A 22,831-nucleotide genomic window follows, 5' to 3' on the forward strand; every position below is an offset into this window, starting at 1 on the left:
AAGCGCCCTCATGCACTATTTTACCTGTGTAGTGAGCAGACATTTTTTGGGCTATGCTTTTTTGTCCATTAAAATGCATTATACTAATTCCATGACCATTATACACTGAGTGTACAAAACATAAAATCTTCGAGGCCTGGTACTCCACTAGGTGTTGAAAGCGTTCCACAGGGATGCTGGCCCATGTTGACTCCAACGCATCCCACAGTTGTATCAAGTTGGCTGGATGTCCTTTGGGTGGTGGACCATTTTTGATACACACAGGAAACTGTTGAGCGTGAAAAACCCAGCAGCATTACAGTTCTTTACACTCAAACCATGTTGCATGCCACCTACAACCATACCCATTCAAAAACACTTAAATATTTTCTCTTGCCTCTTCACCCTGTGAGTGGCACACACACAATCCCTGTCTTAATTTTCTCAAGGCTTAAAAATCCTACTTTAATCTGTCTTCTCCCCTTCTTCTTCTCTGACTGAAGTGGATTTAACAGGTGACATCAATAAGGGATCATAGCTTTCACCTGGATTCACCTGGTCAGTCTTTCATGGAAATAACAGAAGAAGTTCTTAATGTTTTGTAGACTCGGTGTATGTGTTGATGTCAATTTTTTTATTGTATCTTGTTTTCTCAGAGGAGAAAAGCATGCAAGCAATTATGTACATATAATTTGTAATTTGCTAGTGGAGAAGGAGTCTAATTTTATGCAAGCAAATTTGTTTCCATGTTTCCTCTCCTCGCCTCCTCGAATTACCTTTAGACTTCTTCAAAAGGCGGCAAGGAGAGGAAGGAGGGAGTAGACGTGAGGAATCGAGGAAATCCAATTAAGAAAAGGCCAAGGAGGCATCAAGAGAGGAGAGGGGATTTGAGGAATCAAGGAAAGATTAATTGAGAAACAGACAATGAACTAATGCTCTCTATGTGTGTATTGTGAATCTAGTGCCCTCTAGTGCCAGTGCAGGCCTAGGCCCGACACCTGTTGCTCCATACCTACAGCCTGACCAGCTGCATCGAGCAGGTCCTGACTCACAGGAATAGGGCTACACACACTTGCACAAACTGCAGAGAGTCCACCGCCTAGAATAAAAAAATGTGGATGCAGACTATTTATTCGGCTTGCATTCTAAGAGGTATTTAGAATGCATTCTAAGTGGTACCTCCTCCTTCCAGAGGAGGTTTGTGGGAGGAGCTGCAGGAGGACAGGCTCATTGTAATGGCTGGAATGGAATACATGGAAGTGTACAGTATATGGACAGCACATGTTAGACTCAGCTCCATTTATTCCATTCCAGCCATTAAAATGAGTCCGTCCTCCTATAGCTCCTTCCACCAGGCTCCCCATTCCCTTCATAACCTCAGGATGCAGTACTGGCCAGTCATTGATCACATGATCAGCTGTTAGTTTGTCTGTGAATGAGCCTTGGTTATCAATCTTGAGTTAAATTATCACGAGACTGAGACAGATAGAGTGAGATCTGTCTTTGTGTCAGTCACTCATGCTTTCTTTTTCTAAACAATGCAGCATAACTGTCATTCACTGTGTCACCTGGAAGATATGTTAGCTGGAAACATGTGAATGAAGAACCTGTTAGTACATTCTGAAATAATAAATATAGTATTTTGAAAACTCACCTAAAAAGTTGATACGTTATTAGATACAAGGACCCCACTGGGCACAGATTTCAAATCAACATCGATTCCATGTTTGTTCAACGTGATTTTATTGAAATGACGTGGAAACAACGTTGATTCAACCAGTGTGTGCCCTCTGAGAAGAGGCAGAAAAACATGAGTCAGATTCACATGATTAGTTATAATTTGGTAATGGCAAAGGTCATACATCCGGGTTTTGACATCGACTGATATATTATAGGACAAGAGTGCTGTCTGTGGTCTCTTCTGCTTATATGGAAGACAAGAGTGGTAAGATACTGTTTGTGCTGTTGTATTACACTACCACCACTAGATGGCGGAGTTGTCAGCAGTATGGTGTGTTCTGTCCAGACTTGAGCCTAGGCATCACAGTTAGGAAGAAGTGAAGCAAACACTCATGCTGATAACCACTACATTTGACTAGCCTGTTTTCCGTCTATACTAATAACACTGTGACTAGTCTGGTTTCTAGGCAACAGAGCAAGTCTGTTCGTGGTTAGTTAGGCAATCTTCTTGTTTACATTTCACTCAGACGAGAGATTTACAACCTCCACCTGACGTTTTGTTCTGGAGCACCATAAAACTTTAGTACTGCACTCTGCTCTTGGCCTGGGTGATCAGTTTAGAACGGATACAAACCCTGCCTATTCCAGTAACCAAGAGGAAACCCAGTCAGTGTTCTGAGAGTTCTGCCCTGGTTATCGAGTGGAGCAGACGCCTAAGTCACAATGAGCTAGACTTCCTGATCACAAGGCAGGGGTGTGAGGGGCAGGATGTGGGTATGTGAGACTGTTGTCACGTACACACACAGACCCAATTCAAACCCTTTACATGTGCACCTTTAATTTATTTCCTCTTTCCTCTAGGTAAGTCATCTGCAGATCTCACACAATCGAATGGGTGTAAGCAAGGGTTCTGTTGTATAGCTTTCACCCATCCAGTCATATCAGATCATTGATTACCTCAAGGCAATATGGAGTCTTTTTTACTTGAGATCTCAAATTGATATGGTTATAGAGAAATATCTGTTGATATATGGGTAGTGAGGTAACAAGAGTTCAGACTTTGACTCACAGGGAGTCTACCTGTCCAGGCTCACCCAGTGGTTAAATGACACATGCTCATCTGTGGTAATGGCAGCTACAGTGCCTTCAGAAAGCATTCACACCCTTGAGTTTTTCCATATTTTGTTGTGTTACAGCCTGAATTTAAATAGATTAAATTGAGATTTTGTGTCATGAGCCTACACACAATACCCCATAATGTCAAAGTGGAATTGTTTTTTGGACTCACTCTGTGTGCGATAATAGTGTCTAACATGATTTTTGAATGACTACCTCATCTCTGTACCCCACACATGCACTGAGTGTACAAAACATTAACTCTACAAGGTGTCAAAAGCGTTCCACAGGGATAGTGGCCCATGTTGACTCCAATGCTTCCCACTCATGTATGACTAGTTGTGCATTCTTTTATAGGTCCTTGGGTGCAAATATTGTACTGGACTGTCAGTTGACTAACTGTAGCCCGCCTGTTGCTCTACACAGTTGGCTGGAAGTCCTTTAGGTCGTGGACCATTCTTGATACACACAGAAAACGGTTGAGCATGAAAAACCCAACAGCGTTGCAGTTCTTGACACACCCAAACCGGTGTGCCTGGCACCTACTACCATAACCTGTTCAAATGCACATAAATATTTTGTCTTGCGAATTCACCCTCTATATGGCACACATACACAATCCATGTCTCAATTGTCTCAAGGCATAAAAAATCCTTCCTTAACCTGTCTCCTCCATCTACACTGATTGAAGTGGATTCAACAGTTAATCAATAAGGGGTCATTCACCTGGATTCCCCTGGTCATTCTATGTCATGGAAAGAGCAGGTGTTCCTAATGATTTGTGCACTCAGTGTATACATGTAGTAAGTGGTGATATAATAATAACGCTTTATGAGAGGGACATGTAGGTGTTATTGCTCCACCAATCCGTAAGAGGACTGTCTCTGCACACAGACACAACAAACACACACAGTGTCCTGAGGGTGACTCTATCCCCATCCTGCTCTCCCTCTGCCTGATTACTGTAATCAGTAATTATGTTAAGAGAGGGATTGGCTCCAAGCAGCCCAGTCTGGTGCATTAGGACTGTTCCATCAGTCAAGACAATGCATGGGCGATAATGTTTTCTGAATACTAATTCTAGACTGACATTTTGGGACACAGACAGAAGCCAGACAGAACTATGATGTCACCTTATGGACAGTTTGGCACGAGGGCTTTTGTTACACAGGTTAATGTCTCCATCAGACACACTTCTGGGGACAGAGACAGAGAGAAGCCAGACAGATCTGTGATAAAGTTACCTTGATGATAGTTGGGGACACATGCTTTTGAAAACAACCACCAGAATGGACATACTTAACTCATTAATAACACGAGCAATGGTACATTTTTATTGCAATAATTATTATTTCACACACACACATACAGTTTGTTTCAGAAACAAACAGCTGTGGTCACATTTAGAGTCAGCTATAGTGCAGTACAGTACAGTAACATCACTGGGACAGACAGACAGCTGGTTTACAGTGAAGACAAATGCATTTATTCTTTACAGCCTGGTGATGTAAGTAACACTACAGCTGTGGACATCCTCAGTCCTGGGGACGGTATTGAGCACAGTTATACCCCACCAGTATAGCAGAAGCATTTCCGCACACTAAGTATCAGAGAATCTAGTCTGGGCAGAAAGGATTCTGCTAGACTGGGAAGGGGTGCAGGAAGGGCAAGGAGGCAGCTCTCATTCAGGATGGAGGGGGGGAGGAATGGGAGAGAATGGAGAGAAATAGAAAGATAGAGAGATCACTTGGTCATACTCTTCACCAGCTCCAGCTCTTCAATGGGCCTCCATTTCTGGTTGATACTGACCAGCTGCAGTTGGGAGAAAACCACACCCACTTACACAGCAACAACAATAACACTATCGGTCATAGGTTACTACAAATACTCACCAGCGTTGGGGTCAATTCCATTTAGATTTAGTCAATTGACAAAGTCAAGTAAAAGTTCAAGTTCCAGTTTTCCTCATTGCTTGATTAGAATTACAGTCTCAGTCAACTTCCTGAATTGACAAAATTGAAATGGAATTGACACCAACCCTGCTGCTTCCCACTACATCCACAGTCAATCAATCCCACAGGGCATCAACTCATCCCCACTGCATCTGCCTCCTTTATCAATAGGTCCCCTTGCAAAGAATCAACTGTGAATACAGATGTTTAGATAACAGTTGAAATTACTTTTAAATGACAGTAGAAATGGGAGATGTCCCGCCCCCCGATGGGTGCCCAGCCCTTTATGGTAAGTTATAGTCCTACTTGGCTATGTTGCTCTGTTGTGTGACTCAGCAGAATAGAGGAGGAACCACTGCATTGGCACACAACCTATACCCATAACATTACCCACAGAGTGGTCTCAATACCCATACCAATATCAATATCAACTTAGAGTGGTCCTTTATCAGAAATAACTAGGCATATGAAGAGGGTTCATAATGTAAAGCATACACAGCACACTAATTAAGCCTAAAAAAGCAAGAAAATGTCAATACTAACAGTAAGAAATAGACAGACATAAAAAGTGTTTATAATGTTACCAATCACCTTCTGTGGTTTAGATGGGTCCAGTCTCTCCCAGGGTTCAGGGTTTGTGCTTTTATTTAAACTGAAAGAAAGTTAGAGAAATGATTAAAACAGAATAAATCTCTGCCTGCTATGCCAGGGTTTGTCTTTATCGAAATATAAAGTTAAAGGGGCAGGCTTGTCAGAGACTGATAAACAAATTCACTTAATGAAATCAGCATGGGGCTAAAGTTAAAGCTAGATCATACCAGGTTATAACTTCAAGTTTCTAATCGTACCCATTACTAGAAACACAAGGAAATAGCCACACAAGGAAATATAATGCACATGCAAATAAGAAAAAATGCTTTTATTTGGGTCCAGGAAGGCCAGGTTTATTTGGGTCCAGGAAGCCATAACAATGTACAACAAATACATGATAAAATACATCAAATCTCACATGACATCCTTCTTTGTAAATAGGAAGTAGAGTGAGGTAGAGGTGGCTCCTACAGCAGCCAATGCCACAATGCCGATCAGAGGAATGAGCTGGGAGAGAGAAACAGGTAGCTGTCAGGATAAGGGCCTCATACGTGGATAGCATGGTTGGTCCTAACTCTGTTTGAGAATTGGGTTCTACATACTTTAATTCAGGAAGCAAGGGAAATGGAAGTCCCATAAATAAATACAACTTAAATTATTTATTTGTAATTTAATTTAAACTCTTGCAGGGAATAACCTTGCTAGGATAGGAATAACGAATGACCTTCATCAGAAACCATAAAAACACATATAAGAAATAGAGAGAAACTCACCTCTTTCCTCTTCCTCAGCATCTGAATAAATCCAGACTTCATTTTTATTTTCAAATTCCCTTCAGGTATTTAAAAGAAAACACTTAAGATTGTTTTAAATGATTGAGTCGAATATTAATCTGGTAACAAGTATTATTTTGTCTAGCAAATATTTAATCTGTGTAGGTCCATCCTATAAGGCAACAGGTCTATAGATGCTGTCCGTCTCACCTGCTGCCGCCAGAGTCCCAAGGTCCTTGTGAGCAGAGCATCCTGATCGTCTATTGAAGTAGGCTGCTATCCGACCAGAGGTGATACGAGTTGTAAAGCACTTAGACATTTTCGCTTTTGAAATCCTTCACAGTGTTTCAATTGAGCCAGAGGTTGTTCAACTTTCCTCTGTGAGTGTGAGCGCATCGCCCCCCTGTGGTTTCAAATGTTCAAGGTGAAAATGCCAAGTGCATTTCTGTTGCACGTTTTCTGAGCGTCCTGAAAGCAGAGAACTCTTTCATGTAAATATAATTGTTAGAACCATTTCGATAAAAAATAAAATGTGTTTAAGTTGTGTATGAAATGTAAAGAGACTATTATTTCGGGAAATGAAATTTGTTTTGAAAACACTTATATTTTGTTTATTGTGACACCTGGTGGTTACTTGTACTGGACCAACAGATTAATATGTTACATTTACATTTACATTTAAGTCATTTGCAGTCAGTCATTGATAGACACCAAGCAAACACATCGTTTTGAACTACACTGAACAGAAATATAAACTTAACATGTGAAGTGTTGGTCCCATGTTTAATGAGTTTAAATAAAAACTCCCAGAAATGTTCTATACACACAAAAAGCTTATTTATCTCAAACGTTGTGCACAGGTAATACTGTCAAAGTACACACAGTTACATTGACAACATGCCTAAACATTTTGACAACCTTGTTCGTGAACATTGACTCAATGACTTATCATTCTGATGACACTGACATGATCATTGGCATGAATATTTACTTTTGAGAGATGTACTAAGGATTTTTAGTGACTGACTAGCTTTAGAAACATATCTATTGTATATTGCAGTTTGTACAAATTGTTCTGAGAAATGCACTTATTATTTTGCACATGTTAGGGATGATATGAAAAATGCACCAAAGCGACTGAGAAAAACTGTGATACAGGGCCAATGGTGCACCACGCTATGGGACTCCCCTATGGGATCAAACCCAGGTCTTTAGTGATACCACTAGCACTGCAATGCAGTCCCTTAGACTGCTGTGCCACTTGGGAGGCCATGTTTCAACACATATTTTTTTAAATAACTTATCCAATTATAAAATGTATATATGGGTATATATGAATATATGAATCAGAGACAACGATAAACAGCTGTCTCTGATTGGGAACCAATTCAGGCTACCATAGACCTACATTTACCTAGACAATACCAAAACCCCATAGATATACAAAAAACCCTAGACAAGAAAAACACACATACCACCCTCGTCACACCCTGACCTAACCAAAATAATAAAGAAAACAAGGATAACTAAGGTCAGGGCGTGACACTGGTTCCTTAATATGGGTTTTTCATTGTTAAGTTAGGTAGGCCTACAGGTGTAGGATATTAATTTGATCTGTACTGTCACAGCAAAATAATCCTGCAGCACAGGGTTTGAAAGTTTGGTCCATAATGTTGCTTGGTTGGTGGTTAGGTTATTAGCTGGTCAAAATGAGGCTACATGAAAAGTGGGAAACTGTTAACATAACTGCGTGTCAGTAATGTATGTAAATCACAAAGCTCATCTGCATTGCGGAGGAAAATTCTCAACATCAAAAGAGTGATCAAATTAAGATCCTACATCTGTATAGCCTACATGCACATTTTAAGTGTCTCTAACTGTACAAACTCTGAAGTATACAGCTGTCATGACGTTGGCCTGGGGGGAAGGTTTATGACAGTCATAAATACCTCTTCACCCCTTTTTCCACTCTCTACCCTACTGAGGTTACATTTGCAAAACCCTTGGTTAACATAGAGATTCTGGGAACATCAGAAGGTGGGGGGAAATGAACTATATTCTGGCAATCCGATCAATTGAACATGTGCGGTGGTACTAATGAATATGATGTCAGTTCGGTTGTCATCTGTGACATTCTCATCAATGATAAGATGACATAAACTCTACAGTGGAAAGTCTACACATCATAGTTATCGGATTCACATGGAATTGTTGTTCAATTTAAATGTTTGAATATGAAATTGTTCGTGATGGGATGAAATGTGATTTTAGCTTCTAAAATGTGAGATTTGGGTTTTCATAAGATAGGGCTCTGCTCAATTAGTGGCCCGCCCCTGTGAAGGGACATGGGCTATAAAACTTTTCCATCACGCCGTCCTCTCCCTTGATGACAATATAACCTCCTATTCCGAGGATGTAGCACGACGGTCTGATGTCAGAATGGTTCAGATAATAACTACAGAACGAAGCCAACATCAGCGTGAGCTTTGGTTGCGAATGGTATGAACTTTGAACTCTTATTCACTACAGAAGTGATACCTCCTAACCGTTGAGTTAGCAACAGCAGCTGCAAACGAGGGTTAGGAAGGAACAGACAGAGTATCCTGTCTATCACACAACGACGTTACTACAACGTATCCAATTGACAACCAGAGACATTCTTCAAAGGACTCGGTTGGGCAACACGGCCTTCCATCTACCACCAACCTACCGAAGCGCAGCTCAGAGTAAATATTTATTGCATTTTCCTTTTCCAAATGGGCGGTAATTTAGAATGCATAAGTTACTGTTTTTACGATAGCACAGCTTTGCCTTTGTTCCTCAGTCTTCCCGCTCCTTCACTCAAACCCAGAACCTTTTCTTTTGTGTAACAAGCTGTCGTATCTGTTCTGCCACTAGGGACATTTTCCTTTATGATGTAATTTGTAATCAAGTTATGATTTAATTATTTGTATGTGTAATTCTGTGTGATTAGTTTGGTATTTAGTAAATAAATAATTAGACCCAATTTTGTATTGCTGATTCAACTTGTTAGCCAGGGTGGGTGCAGATAACCAAGAATTTACAACTTTCAGATGAGACTGAATTAAGATGACAATTAATATTGAATGCTATTGATGTAAAATAGTACTAGGTCTTTAAGAGTTTATTCGGAAGATAACAGCTCTATAAATATTATTTTGTGGTGCCCGACTATCTAGTTAATTACATTTACATGATTAGCTCAATCAGGTAATGTTAATTACGGAGAAATTATTTTATAGAAAAGCATGTCATATCACTTAATCCGGCATAGCCAAAGACACGACACAGCAGACCAGTCAATTAAATGTTAGCCTGTGTACACCTTAATACTGTGATGTGGCATAAGCATGCTTATGCACTGCTGTGTGATGTGCTGGAGTTGTTTTAAGCAGTACATTTTGGAACAGCTGAGCTTTTGTGATGTTGCTTGTTGATCAGTGCTCTGTTTTGGACTGTTTGTAAGATGGCCCCGGAGAAGAAGGCAGAAGTTTTACGTGCCCCCAGCCGATTGTGTTTTTTTGTTATTTTATAAGAGTTGTTTGTAACTTATTTTTTTTACTTATTTTGTACATAATGTTGCCGCTACCATCTCTTATGACAGAAAATAACTTCTAGACATCAGGACTGCGATTAATCACCACGGACTAGCATTTTTTTTTCACGACTGACGAGCTCTTACTGAGAATTTATAGCCTATTGAATAAACCCCCACTTCCCTCCATTCTGATAGTGTTATGAATTTTATGTATAATGACTAAATGATGTATACATTTAAAGTAATGATAGGACTATATCTAACAGACTTCTACCGTGTCTCTGTATGATGATGAAGAATGTTTGTCCATAAGAAAAGAGGAACTGTTAGCAGGCAAGGAACTGTGGCAGACAACTTGTGACCAGTGTGAAACTGACAACAGGGAAGGAAGTCTTCCCACCCAGGGAGGGGAGAAACCTTGGGCTTGCAGTAGATTGTGTAACATGTTGCAGGATGTGATAAGCAATGTATGCATAGGAGAAGACTTGTAAACTATATTGTCATTGTCTCAGAGGAGGAGGGACATTTATGACGAAATGGGAGATATATAAACCAATGTACATTATATGATTGGTAGAGCTCTCGTAAATAAACGTTGCTGACTATTGTACACTGGCCTCTGTCTGTTTTATTTCAACAAGAATCTTACAAATTCTTGGTAGCAGACCGAGTAGTTTAATTGAAGTTCGTAAAAGCTAGCAAACGTGCAAACTTTGGAGAATAAAATCGACGAGTTACGTGGAAGATTGAACTACAGCCGAGAGCTGCACAGTGACACGAGCCTAGCAGATGAGGTAAACTACTTCTATGCCCGCTTCGAGGCAAATAACACTGAAACATGCACGAGAGCACCAGCTATTCCGGAAGACTGTGTGATGACGCTTTCCGCAGCCGATGTGAGTAAGACATTTAAACAGGTTGATATTCACAAGGCCGCAGGGCCAGACGGATTACCAGGACTTGTACTGCTAGCATGCGCTGGGCAATTGGCAAGTGTCTTCACTGACATTTTCAACCTCTCTCTGTCTGTGTCTGTAATACCAACAAGTTTACGGCAGACCAGCATAGTCCCTGTGCCCAAGAACACTAAGCTGAAAAGGACCACTAAGGTAAAAGGAACACCTATGTGAGAATGCTATTCATTGACTACAGCTCAGCGTTCAACACCATAGTGCCCTCAAAGCTCATCAATAAGCTAAGGACCCTGGGACTAAACACCTCCCTCTGCAACTGGATCCTGGATCCTGGATTTCCTGACGAGCCACCCCCAGGTGGTAAGGGTAGATAACAACACATCCCGCATGCTGATCCTCAACACAGGGGCAATTCAGGGGTGCATGCTTAGTCCCCTCCTGTACTCCCTGTTCACTCATGACTGCACAGCCAGGCATAACTCCAACACCATAATTAAATTTGCTGATAACACAACAGTGGTAGCCCTGATCACCGATAACAACGAGGCTGCCTATAGGGAGGAGGTCAGAGACCTGGCCATGTGGTGCCAGGACAACAACCTCTCCCTCAACGCAATCAAGACAAAGGAGATGATTGTGGACTACAGGAAAAACAGGACAGAGCACGACCTCATTCTCATCGACTGGGCTGCAGTGGAGCAGGTTGAGAGCTTCAAGTTCCTTGGTGTCCACATCACCAACAAACTAACATGGTCCAAGCACACAAAGACAGTCGTGAAGAGAGCACGTCAAAACCAATTTCCCCTCAGGAGACTGAAAAGATTTGTCATGGGTCCTCAGATCCTCAAAAAGTTCTACATCTGCACCATCGAGAGAATCCTGACTGGTTGCATCACTGCCTGGTATGGCAACTGCTCGGCCTCTGACCGCAGGGCAGTACAGAGGGTAGTGCGTACGGCCCAGTACATCACTTGGACCAAGCTTCCTGCTTCCAGGACCTCTATACCAGGCGATGTCAAAGGAATGCACTAAAAATTGTCAAAGACTCCAGCCACCCATGCCATAGACTATTCTCTCAGCTACTGCATGGCAAGCGGTACATGTCTAGGTCCAAGAGCCTTCTAAACAGCTTCTACCCCAAGCCATAAGGCTCCTGAGCATCTAGTCAGATAGCTACCCAGACTATTTGCAGTGATTTGATTTGATCAACAATCATAGTAGAAGTTGTATAGGCTTTTTTGTGTGTGTTGGGTTGTGTATAATGTGTGTCCGTTCAGATTGTTACTTTAATTTGTGTTATCATGTTCGGCCATTTGTACTTTGGTTGTCTATTTCAGTGCTTCTTAAACCTCTCCTCGGGGACCCCCAGACGTTTCACAATTTTTTTTGTAGTTCTGAACTAGCACACCTGATTCAACCAGTCAAGGGCTTGATGATTAGTTGAAAAGTTGAATCAGGTGTGCTGGCTCTGGGATAGATCAAATACATGAATTCACCACCAGAGAGAGACAAATACCTTGGTATAGAGAGGATGATATGGTCTGGGGCAAGACGACTACGAATGGACATTTTTTATTTTATGAATTTTAAAAAATCTTGGCAAGTCAGAAAAGAACACATTTTTATTTAAAATGATGGCCTACCACGGCCAAAACTTAACCCGGGCGACACTGGGACAATTTGTGCGCTCCCCTATGGGACTCCCAATCATGGCCAGTTGTGCTACAGCTTGGAATCGAACCAGGGTCTGTATTGACACCTCTAGCACTGAGATGCAGTGCCTTAGACAGCTGTGCCACTCAGAAGCACATACATTCATACAGGTAAAATCAAATCAAATGTTATTTGTCACATGCTCCGAATATAACAGCTGTAGACCTTAGAGTGAAATGCTTACTTACAAGAACATTACTATTAGTAATTACATTGTTACACGTTACAGTACAGAACCCACACAGGTTAATAGGATAATCACTTTGAACAGTCATTTTTGAAAGAGAACCTGTTAAGAGATGGAACAGAGCATCTACCACTGTTGGCTCGTCACGTAGGCTCGTTCATGAAAGGAGCTGTTGTCACACATTGTGTGTCCAATGGTTTACTATGAATGTCTTGGTATTGTCAGCTATTTCTGATTCATGAGTTATGTTAGATTGGTCTATGTGTTTCATAGATCAGTATTCAAGCGGTGTTGTCAGTTTGCGGACCTATCGTCAACCTGTGTGTCTAACTCATGCCATCACAATTGATTGGGGTAATAATTGAGCTATGAGACAAAAGTAAGAGATCTGTCTTGATACTCAGACAATTTAATCAGGGGTGGACAGACCACTAGGGCAGGAAGAGCGAGAGACGACCTGAATGCCTCATTAGGCAAAATGTCTCAAGGCCTCAAATGGCTCATTAAATTAGTTTAAAACCCTGTTCTATTTTGTCCTCGTATTATGACATGGTCATGTGGTTCTCCATAGTTAGAAGTGTGACATTTGACTGAAAAAGGTAGAAAGTCCCTCTTAAAAAATAGTTTAATTAAAAGTACAGGATTCTGATGAAATACATTTCACTGGTAGTGGATTTTCAGCCACATTGACATTGAGTGAATTTTCAAAAGAGAAAAGATCAAAGTCTGAATTAAAGTATTATTATTTGTTATACTTTATTGTTACTTTTTTGTATTTTATTTTTTACTCTCATTTATTTAGTAAATATTTGATTAAGGGCTTGTAAGTAAGCATTTAATGGTAAGGGTTACACCTGTTGTATTCAACGCATGTGATATAAAATTGGATTTGATTTGATTCAACATACCAGTAGTGAAATGAGTCAGAAATGATTCAGACAAAGCAAGGCCACCATTCAATATACACCAATCTAGTTGTTAATTAATTTGATCATTTATTTAACAGGGCAATGCATCATTAGTTATTTTTGGACACTTTTGTTCATAGTCCAGGGGCAATACCAATATGGTCCCTGAACGACAGCATGACGTCATGTTGTAATGAGGGCCTTGCGGTAATATTTTAGAACCCAGAGCCCCAAGTATGTTTGAATAGGACCTTATGACTTCAAATTAGTCACCATAGACTTAAACAGGAGACCATTCTCCTGGTTGCCCAAAGGGCTATTGAATTACTGACAGGGCTGTCGAGATTAAAACACTTTCTGTCTTTCTGCATGGACGGAAGCCAGCAAAGTTGGGCCTTTGCACTTGGCCTCAATCAATCTCAGGTAAAACGATAAGCCGCGGTTTATCTCACCCAGGTCACCGTGATGAAAATAGGTCATGGATTCCCTTGTCTGCCACTGTAGATTGCAAACAGCCGCTCTGCCCTTGTGCCCTCCTGAACATTGAGGACATTTCAAGCCAATCAAAAAGTGAGACCTTCTGTGGCTGACCATGACGGTTGTAGGGGGAGGAGGTATATTAGGATGCACGGGGAGCATTTATTGTGCTATAGGCAGATTCAGAAACATTTCTGACTTCCCGCTGAAAGAAACCAGAGCTAAAACATACAGTAGGAGACAGAAAATGATATCCTCATATCAGAATATATAATTTTTGGTGACACTAATAACAACATTGAATTCAGGCCTTTTAACATATTAACATATTTTTGTAATTGTATAGCAATTGAGTTGAGTTTTTTTAATCACACAAGATGGATAGAGTTCCTAATTACAGTGTTACTACACAGGCATTTGTCTGTAAACGGGAGGGGGTGTGTAGCTGGAGGGGGGAAAGAGACATAGGGATGACTGAGACTGTGTGTAGTGTGTGTGTGTGTGTGTGTGTGTGTGTGTGTGTGTGTGTGTGTGTGTGTGTGTGCACGGGGGGGGGGAAGTAGTGTGATGAGGCAGGCTGGTGCTCAGCCATCCAAAATCCTATTGCATTCTCAGAGTTGGAGAGAGGGAGTGTGTGCTGTAATTACTTTGGGGGAGACCGTCGCTGTGCTGGGGTGGAGGGAGCTTGGAGCGCGTAGCTGTGCAGCTTTGTAGCCGTGATCTTTCCATCTCATCTCATCACCTTCGTCTGGCAAATTCCCTCGACGGCTCTGTGAAGCCTGCTGCGTTCAGCGCTGTCAGTCTGGGCCTTCAAATCGATGCCCATCTCGTCCACTTCTATATTTAACCAGGTTCAACGACTCAGGCACTGATAGGGAGCCTCCGCTCCGCTCCAGATCTCTGAGGTTAGATTAGCAGCAGCTCCAGACTGATCAGGGCAGGATAATACACTCTGTAGCCAGATCAGATCAGGCTGAAGCTCTGCGATGCCTTCTGTTACTAAGCCAATTTGAATTTGAATTAGATTGTATGCAGTGGCGACCCGTCATTCAGTGCAGATGGGGCACCTGTTTTGCATGTTATTTTGGCATTAATACGTATCATGTATCAGTTTGCAAACAACGTAAAAAAACAAAAACATTCAAGGAGTTAATAAAGCTGCCTACAAACTTTTTGTTGTTGTTGTTGCTTTCTTGAATAAGGCAGCTCCAAAATGCAGGTGTTTCAGCCTAGCTCAGTGCTTTTTGTAGTTGTGGGGCAGCCAGCGGAAAATACGGAACATAGGGGTTGGCAATGTTCTCTAGTTGCGCCGTGATTGGCTCAGTATTTCCCAAGCTTTAAACATCCCAAGGAGCACTGTGCAAGCGATAATATTGAAATGGAAGGAGTATCAGACCACTGCAAATCTACCAAGACCTGGCCGTCCCTCTCGATGTGCAAAACTGATAGAGACATACCCCAAGCGACTTACAGCTGTAATCGCAGCAAAAGGTGGCGCTACAAAGTATTAACTTAAGGGGGCTGAATTATTTTGCACGCCCAATTTTTCAGTTTTTGATTTGTTAAAAAAGTTTGAAATATCCAATAAATGTCGTTCCACTTCATGATTGTGTCCCACTTGTTGTTGATTCTTCACAAGAAATACAGTTTTATATCTTTATGTTTGAAGCCTGAAATGTGGCAAAAGGTCGCAAAGTTCAAGGGGGCCGAATACTTTCGCAAGGCACTGTATCTTCAGAATCTTTAATTGGACTGACATCATAGTTTCAAAATCTCAGCTAGCAAGCTGGTAGTCATCATCAGGAATCAAGTCGACAATCAACTGACAAATCATTTTCAATTCTTTTCATATGAAGAGAAATAATGAAGAGAAATGATAGATAAAACGTGCTCATCGGCAATTGGACATAAACATTACTCAACAAGTTCGAAACCGCTAATTCAACAATAAGTAGTTTGGAAGGAACTGCAAGCATTGCAAAGCAATCACTAGCCTGCTATTCAGTGGAGTGTGTGTGTGGTCCAAGTCTGGTTTTAAGGGTCTCTTTTCCATGCTTAAAAGGATAAACATTCAGCATTGGCCATGCGGTCAATCCAGCATGACTTCAGCCACGCTCAAAACAACAAGAAACTCAGACCTGGGACATCTCAGACTCTAGTGCGTTCATGACAACTGGGAACTCTGGAAAAAAACAAGCTCCGACTGGGAAAATAAGTTTTGAACGGTCATCTAACTCGGAATTGCAAGTCGGGAGCTCAGTCCTCTTTCTAGAGCTCCGACCTGAAGAGCACTGACGTCATCATGATTGATCTTTGTATTGAAAGCACCACACATTCAGAGAATGCCAGACTTTGATAACAAAGTTTGATGACCAAATTTGTCCACAAAGAACCGCTGCACCAACCTTCCGGTTCAAGTGAGCACAGCATAACAAGGTCCAAAAATGTATTGTATGCTGCTGCAATAAATTATGTAATCTGCCATGGATATATGTATATTGTAGCTAAGAAATTAATACTAAGTCTATTTTGTGTAGTAAGTAGTAGCCCATGTGCCTCACCCTAATAATTTGGTCCCTTTTCCTCTCATCATTTTGCCTACTGTTCTGACAGAACTGCTCGTCATCCTCTTATGCCATAGTTTGTACATCTCAATTGTCAGTAGAAACCACATTTGTTTAAGCAAGTCAGCCATATCAGCTTGTTTTTTTTAAAGGCAGTAAATGAGGCTGAATTAACTGTTTGGCTGCCAGACAAGGCTCAGCTGACAGCCAGGTGAAGCAGTGGTAAGGTGTTGGGACTGCTGTTGGGACTCTGCTGTTGGGACAGATTTATGTAGGCCCTAACAGTTTGTGGGCACCGTTTATCACGGCTAAAGTGCAATTAATGTATTGTTTAGTGTTTTTTTGTGTCATGGCTTTGCTGGCAAAACTTTGGGGGAGTTTGCCCTACCAAGATGTACAGTCGTGGCAAAAAGTTTTGAGAATTACACAAATATTAATTTCCGCAAAGTTTGCTGGTTCAGTGTCTTTAGATATTTTTGTCAGATATTACTATGGAATACTGAAGAATAATTACAAGCATTTCATAAGTGTCAAAGGCTTTTATTGACAATTACATGAAGTTGATGCAAAGAGTCAATATTTGCAGTGTTGACCCTTCTTTTTCAAGACCTCTGCAATCCGCCCTGGCATGCTGTCAATTATCTTCTGGGCCACATCCTGACTGATGGCAGCTCATTCTTGCATAATCAATGCTTGGAGTTTGTCTGAATGTGTGGGTTTTGTTTGTCCACCCGTCTCTTGAGGATTGACCACAAGTTCTTAGTTATCAATTTTGCCTTATGGCAAGGTGCTCCATCATGCTGGAAAAGGCATTGTTCGTCACCAAACTGTTCCTGGATGGTTGGGAGAAGTTGCTCTCAGAGGATGTGGGTGGTACCATTCTTTATTCATGATCTGTGTTCTTAGACAAAATTGTGAGTGAGACCACTCCCTTGGCTGAGAAGCAACCCCACACATGAATTGTCTCAGGATGCTTTACTGTTGGCATGACACAGGACTGATGGTAGCGCTCACCTTCTCTTCTCCGGACAAGCTTTTTTCCGGATGCCCTAAACAATCGGAATGGGGATTCATCAGAGAAAATAACTTTACCCCAGTCCTTAGCAGTCCAATCCCCAGCAGTCCAGTCCCTGTACATTTTGCAGAATATCAGTCTGTCCCTTATGTTTTTCCTGGAGAGAAGTGGCTTCTTTGCTGCCCTTCTTGACTCCAGGCCATCCTCCAAAAGTCTTCATCTCACTGTGCGTGGAGATGCACTCGCACCTGCCTGCTACCATTCCTGAGCAAGCTCTGTACTGGTGGTGCCTCGATCCCGCAGCGGAATCAACTTTAGGAGACGGTCCTAGAGCTTGCTGGAATTTCTTGGGCACCCTGAAGCCTTCTTCACAACAATTGAACCACTCTCCTTGAAGTTCTTGATGATCCGATAAATGGTTGATTTAGGTGGAATCTTACTGGCAGCAATATCCTTGGCTGTGAAGCCCTTTTTGTGCAAAGCAATGATGACGGCACATGTTTCCTTGCAGGTAACCATGGTAAACAGAGGAAGAACAATTATTCCAAGCACCACCCTCCTTTTGAAGCTTCCAGTCTGTTATTCAAACTCAATCAGCATGACAGAGTGATCTCCAGCCTTGTCCTCGTCAACACTCACACCTGTGTTAATGAGAGAATCACTGACATGGGATTAACATGTAATGTATGCTGCTGCAGTAACCAGAACCAGAACAAATAGCAGGCCAAACTATCCCTCTCAGCACTGCCTGGACTGCTCAAAAATGCAAATGCTTTCCGTTTGAGTTATATTAGGTTTATTTTCATCATTCTCAGCTGGTCCTTTTGTGGCAAGGCTGAAATGCAGTGGAAATGTTTTTTGGGGGATTCAGTTCATTTGCATGGCAAAGAGGGACTCTGCAATTAATTGCAATTCATCTGATCAGTCTTCATAACATTTTGGAGTATATGCAAATTGCCATCATACAAACTGAGGCAGCAGACTTTGTGAAAGTTAATATTTGTGTCATTCTCAAACATTTTGGCCACGACTGTACATGCTAAAATTGCCACTGATTGTATGGACACTTTACAGTGGTGTAAGAATAACTAAGCTATAAGCTAATGGCAATACAGTTTCCTCTAAAGACACACTTGAGATGTTTGTCAGGACATTTAGAATGAGAGCCCAAAAGTCAAACTGTAATAAAGGACTTTATCATTATCAGTCAATGGAACATTTGTCCGTTACAGTCAAACGTGGCATTCTGCTGTAATTGCACACGGTAACGTTTGACATTTCCCTCATTAATGTGACCGAGTGTCCTTGGGAAGAATGAAAGCATATGAACAAGGTGGATTTACATCTTGTGTTTAACCCTGTCTCTAAGCGATGGTGAACCCACCTGGATAAAGGGTGGCTGCTAAATTAATGAGTAAGGAATGGGGGAATGAATGAAAAGCGGAGGAACGTGGTGAAGAGCATATTTGAGACAGGTGGCACAGCCAACTTCATCAAGGGACGGAGCTTTCTCTGGCAAGAGATGGGCCGATAGTCTGCTATGCTAATTAATCCTTGGCATCATGGAGATGGCAACAGTGTGTGTGTGTGTGTGTGTGTGTGTGTGTGTGTGTGTGTGTGTGTGTGTGTGTGTGTGTGTGTGTGTGTGTGTGTGTGTGTGCGTGTGTGTGTGTCTGTCTGTGTCTGTGTGTGTGTGTGTGTGTGTGTGTGTGTGTGTGTGTGTGTCAACTAGCTCTCACAGTCTCACGTCAGAATTAGACGTTCATCCATGTTCCTCAAACATACAATTTCGAGGTGTTCCAAATGTCACATTTCAAATGGTTTAACATTAAGGTTAGTCATTAACTTCAAATGATCAAGGTAAGGGTTAAAGTTCGGGAAAGGCTTAAAACAAAAATCTCAAACAACTTTCTATTGCTGGATTGGAACATGCAACCTTTTGGCATCAGAGGCAGATGCTTTGAACTTGCAACCTTTGGAATCAGAAGCAGATGCTTCGAACGTGCAATATTTGGAATCAGAGGCAGATGCTTATGCCCATCCACCATCCCAGTCCACAACGCCCTAGCAAAACCAAAACCTACATGAAGGTAACAGCGCTCACTGTTGCCCCTAGTGGCCGGTTTCCACATCTCCCGACATCCTCAGACATGGATGGACGTTGAGTACTGACTTACGGGTGATCTGGCTTGTGTGTGGCTGGTGTGTGTGTGTGTGTTTGCACTGGTATGTGTGTACTGTTTTGCTGGTTGCTCTGTAAGCCTGTTGCGATCTGAACATAACACAGGCTTATTTTTAGTGTCTTTCATTTGATGATGTCCTCCACTCTACTCTAAGGCAGTTTGTATAGGCTTAGAGTAAGGGAATGAGGGAGGAAATATACTTATTGATTACCAATACAATTAAAAAGAAAACATCTTTGAAACCAGGTAACGGTGAAATTATGATTTTATAAGTAGGCTTAATGCCGAGTTCAGGTGCTAGTCGGAGCTATAGGAAACTCAGAAATGTTCGACTTGCTAACTGGTTGTAGATATAAACATGCCGTGTTCAACCATTTAGTAAGTAAAAAATGTCTGAGTTTTCTAGTTCTGACTAGCACGTGAACATGGCATATGACTGCATTCTTGTGTCAATGAAACATCTGGCTCATTGTCAAAAAACATTTGTAACAAAAAACAGCCTGATAATATAGAACAAATGTTTGAGAATATAACTTCAACTTCTTGTTAATATTCCGAGGAAGCGCCAGATAGTCTCTGTCAACTATTTTTTTTATTGTATTACATTAACAGGCGGTAAATTTATCGTGGTAGAATTTTTTTCCAAATGACCTCCTCTGTGACCTTGGCTGCATACCCAGTCAGTGCTCCTGCAGGCATTCCCATGATGATACCAATCAGTGAGCCACTCCTATTTAACTAATCCCATTCTTTATGTATGATAGTGGTTCTCTGTATTTACAAACCACCCAATTGCAACATAGAATCACTTCTGACTTTTCAGGATCTCTTGGTGGAGAAGTAGGGGTTCTGTGTTACGCTGAATGCTGGAGAAGGAGGGGATGGAAGTAGACCCCAGTTGTGAGCACTGTTGATCATTGTTCTACCATGCTAAATCAGATGACACCTGTAGGGAGGAACACTTGTCGAGTGTTGCAATTGCGTCTTCTAATTGTGGGGCACAGACACAATCAATAGCCCACTGTGAGAGGAAAGTCAAACCCATTCATACGCTGCCATGAGCGTTACGAAAAGTTTGAGAGTACATTTTGTATTAATACACTTTGTTTCAGATCGATTGCAGAAACCAGAGAGTATGTCATAAATAGTCCAAATAGGACAAGAATAAGCTCATATGTAGGCTAACAGGTGTACAATTAAACCACATAATTTGGGTCTCATTATGGCTCCTTTAATTCCATAATGGTTAAGTTTGCCCTGTGGCATTTTGGAATGGCTTATACTCTAGGTAACACACTTTGATTGTATTTATCATGTATGGATTCAGAAAGGTTTATTCTACACTCTTAGAATTTTGTTTTTCCGAAGGGGATCTTCGGCTGTTCCCAAACCTTTTTGGTTTGATGTAAAACCCCTTTGGGTTCCTCTGTGGAAATGGTTTATCATGCAACCAAAAAAGGTTCTACCTGGAACCGAAAAGGGTAAATCAAAGGGTTTTCCTATGGGGAAAGCCAAAGAACCATTTCTAGATGGCGAGTGTAAGAGTATACAGTGGCATGTAAAATGAATAAGTGTTGCAGAATCAGTCAACAGCAGGGGGAACTGTGTCAATTCCAGTCATTACCTAGTATTGGGTTCAGGTGTGATCACTGAGCTGCTTTGCTTATGCACTACCCTAATATATATCTATTTTACTAGGCAAGTCAGTTAAGATCAAATTCTTATTTTCAATGACTAGGAACAGTGGGTCAACTGCCTGTTCAGGCAGGGGCAGAACACCAGATTTGTACCTTGGGGATTTGAAATTGCAACCTTTCGGTTACTAGTCCAACGCTCTAACCACTAGGCTACCCTATCACCCCAATGCAGTGTTGGGGATCTATGTTGACATTAGTCCATGCTGTAGGTAGGTGGTGTAGGTAGGTGGTTGTATATGTATGACACGGAGGGACAAATTGTCTTCAACTGGACATTCAATCAGGTCCCATTTATCTTCAAGCACCTGTTCAGGGGCGAATGCAATTTTTTGGCAGGAAAACCTTTTTGGAGTGGCTATTGGCTTGTTTTATTCAACATGGACCACAACAAACTGGATTGCATCAATTGTGGCTTGGCTGTGAACTGATATTTGAAGTTATTCAGACAGGTAGACAATCATATTTCATCATGCATAGACACGATGGGTTCATCAAATGGAACTGTGTAGCTCTTATGGCAATGTTGAGTTGTAGTAATAACATTCACTTCACTGACCATTAATATGATATACATACATGCTATTAATTCAAGTTCTGGGGAAAATGCAGATTGGGGGATTATTTGTTGTAACTGAAACCTAAAGTAATATAACCCTATAGAAATATAACCTTATAGAAATATAACCCTATAGAAATATAACCCTATAGGAATATAACCCTATAGAAATATAACCCTATAGAAATATAACCCTATAGTAATATAACCCTATAGAAATATAACCTTATAGAAATATAACCCTATAGAAATATAACCTTATAGAAATATAACACTATAGAAATATAACCCTATAGGAATATATATAACCCTATAGTAATATAACCCTATAGAAATATAACTCTATAGAAATATAACCCTATAGAAATATAACACTATAGAAATATAACCCTATAGAAATATAACACTATAGAAATATAACCTTATAGAAATATAACCCTATAGAAATATAACGCTATAGAAATACAACGCTACAGAAATATAACCCTATAGAATTATAACCCTATAGAAATATAACCTTATAGAAATATAACCCTATAGAAATATAACCTTATAGAAATATCTATAGAAATATAAATATATAACCCTATAGGAATATAGAAATATAACCCTATAGAAATATATAAATATAACCCTATAGAAATATAACCCTATAGAAATATAACCCTATAGTAATATAACCCTATAGAAATATAACTCTATAGAAATATAACCCTATAGAAATATAACACTATAGAAATATAACCCTATAGAAATATAACACTATAGAAATATAACCTTATAGAAATATAACCCTATAGAAATATAACGCTATAGAAATACAACGCTACAGAAATATAACCCTATAGAATTATAACCCTATAGGAATATAACCCTATAGGAATATAACCCTGTAGAAATTTTACCCTATAGGAATATAACCCTATAGGAATATAACCCTGTAGAAATATAACCCTATAGAAATATA

The 22,831-nt window shown here is 40.8% G+C and overlaps 1 protein-coding gene across 1 annotated transcript; it reads right to left on the reverse strand.

Moving 5' to 3' along the window:
- Positions 1-4,086: 4,086 nt before the first annotated feature.
- On the reverse strand, positions 4,087-6,425 carry LOC135515042 (normal mucosa of esophagus-specific gene 1 protein-like). The gene is made up of 5 exons (XM_064938850.1): positions 6,302-6,425; positions 6,092-6,150; positions 5,737-5,825; positions 5,319-5,379; positions 4,087-4,587 (listed from the first exon to the last, which is right to left on the reverse strand). Exons 1-5 carry the CDS (start codon positions 6,408-6,410, stop codon positions 4,519-4,521), a joined length of 387 nt encoding a protein of 128 aa, XP_064794922.1. The 5' UTR covers positions 6,411-6,425; the 3' UTR covers positions 4,087-4,518.
- Positions 6,426-22,831: the final 16,406 nt, after the last annotated feature.

This window comes from Oncorhynchus masou, chromosome 26 (assembly GCF_036934945.1).
Source record: "Oncorhynchus masou masou isolate Uvic2021 chromosome 26, UVic_Omas_1.1, whole genome shotgun sequence".
Classification (NCBI taxonomy): domain Eukaryota; kingdom Metazoa; phylum Chordata; class Actinopteri; order Salmoniformes; family Salmonidae; genus Oncorhynchus; species Oncorhynchus masou.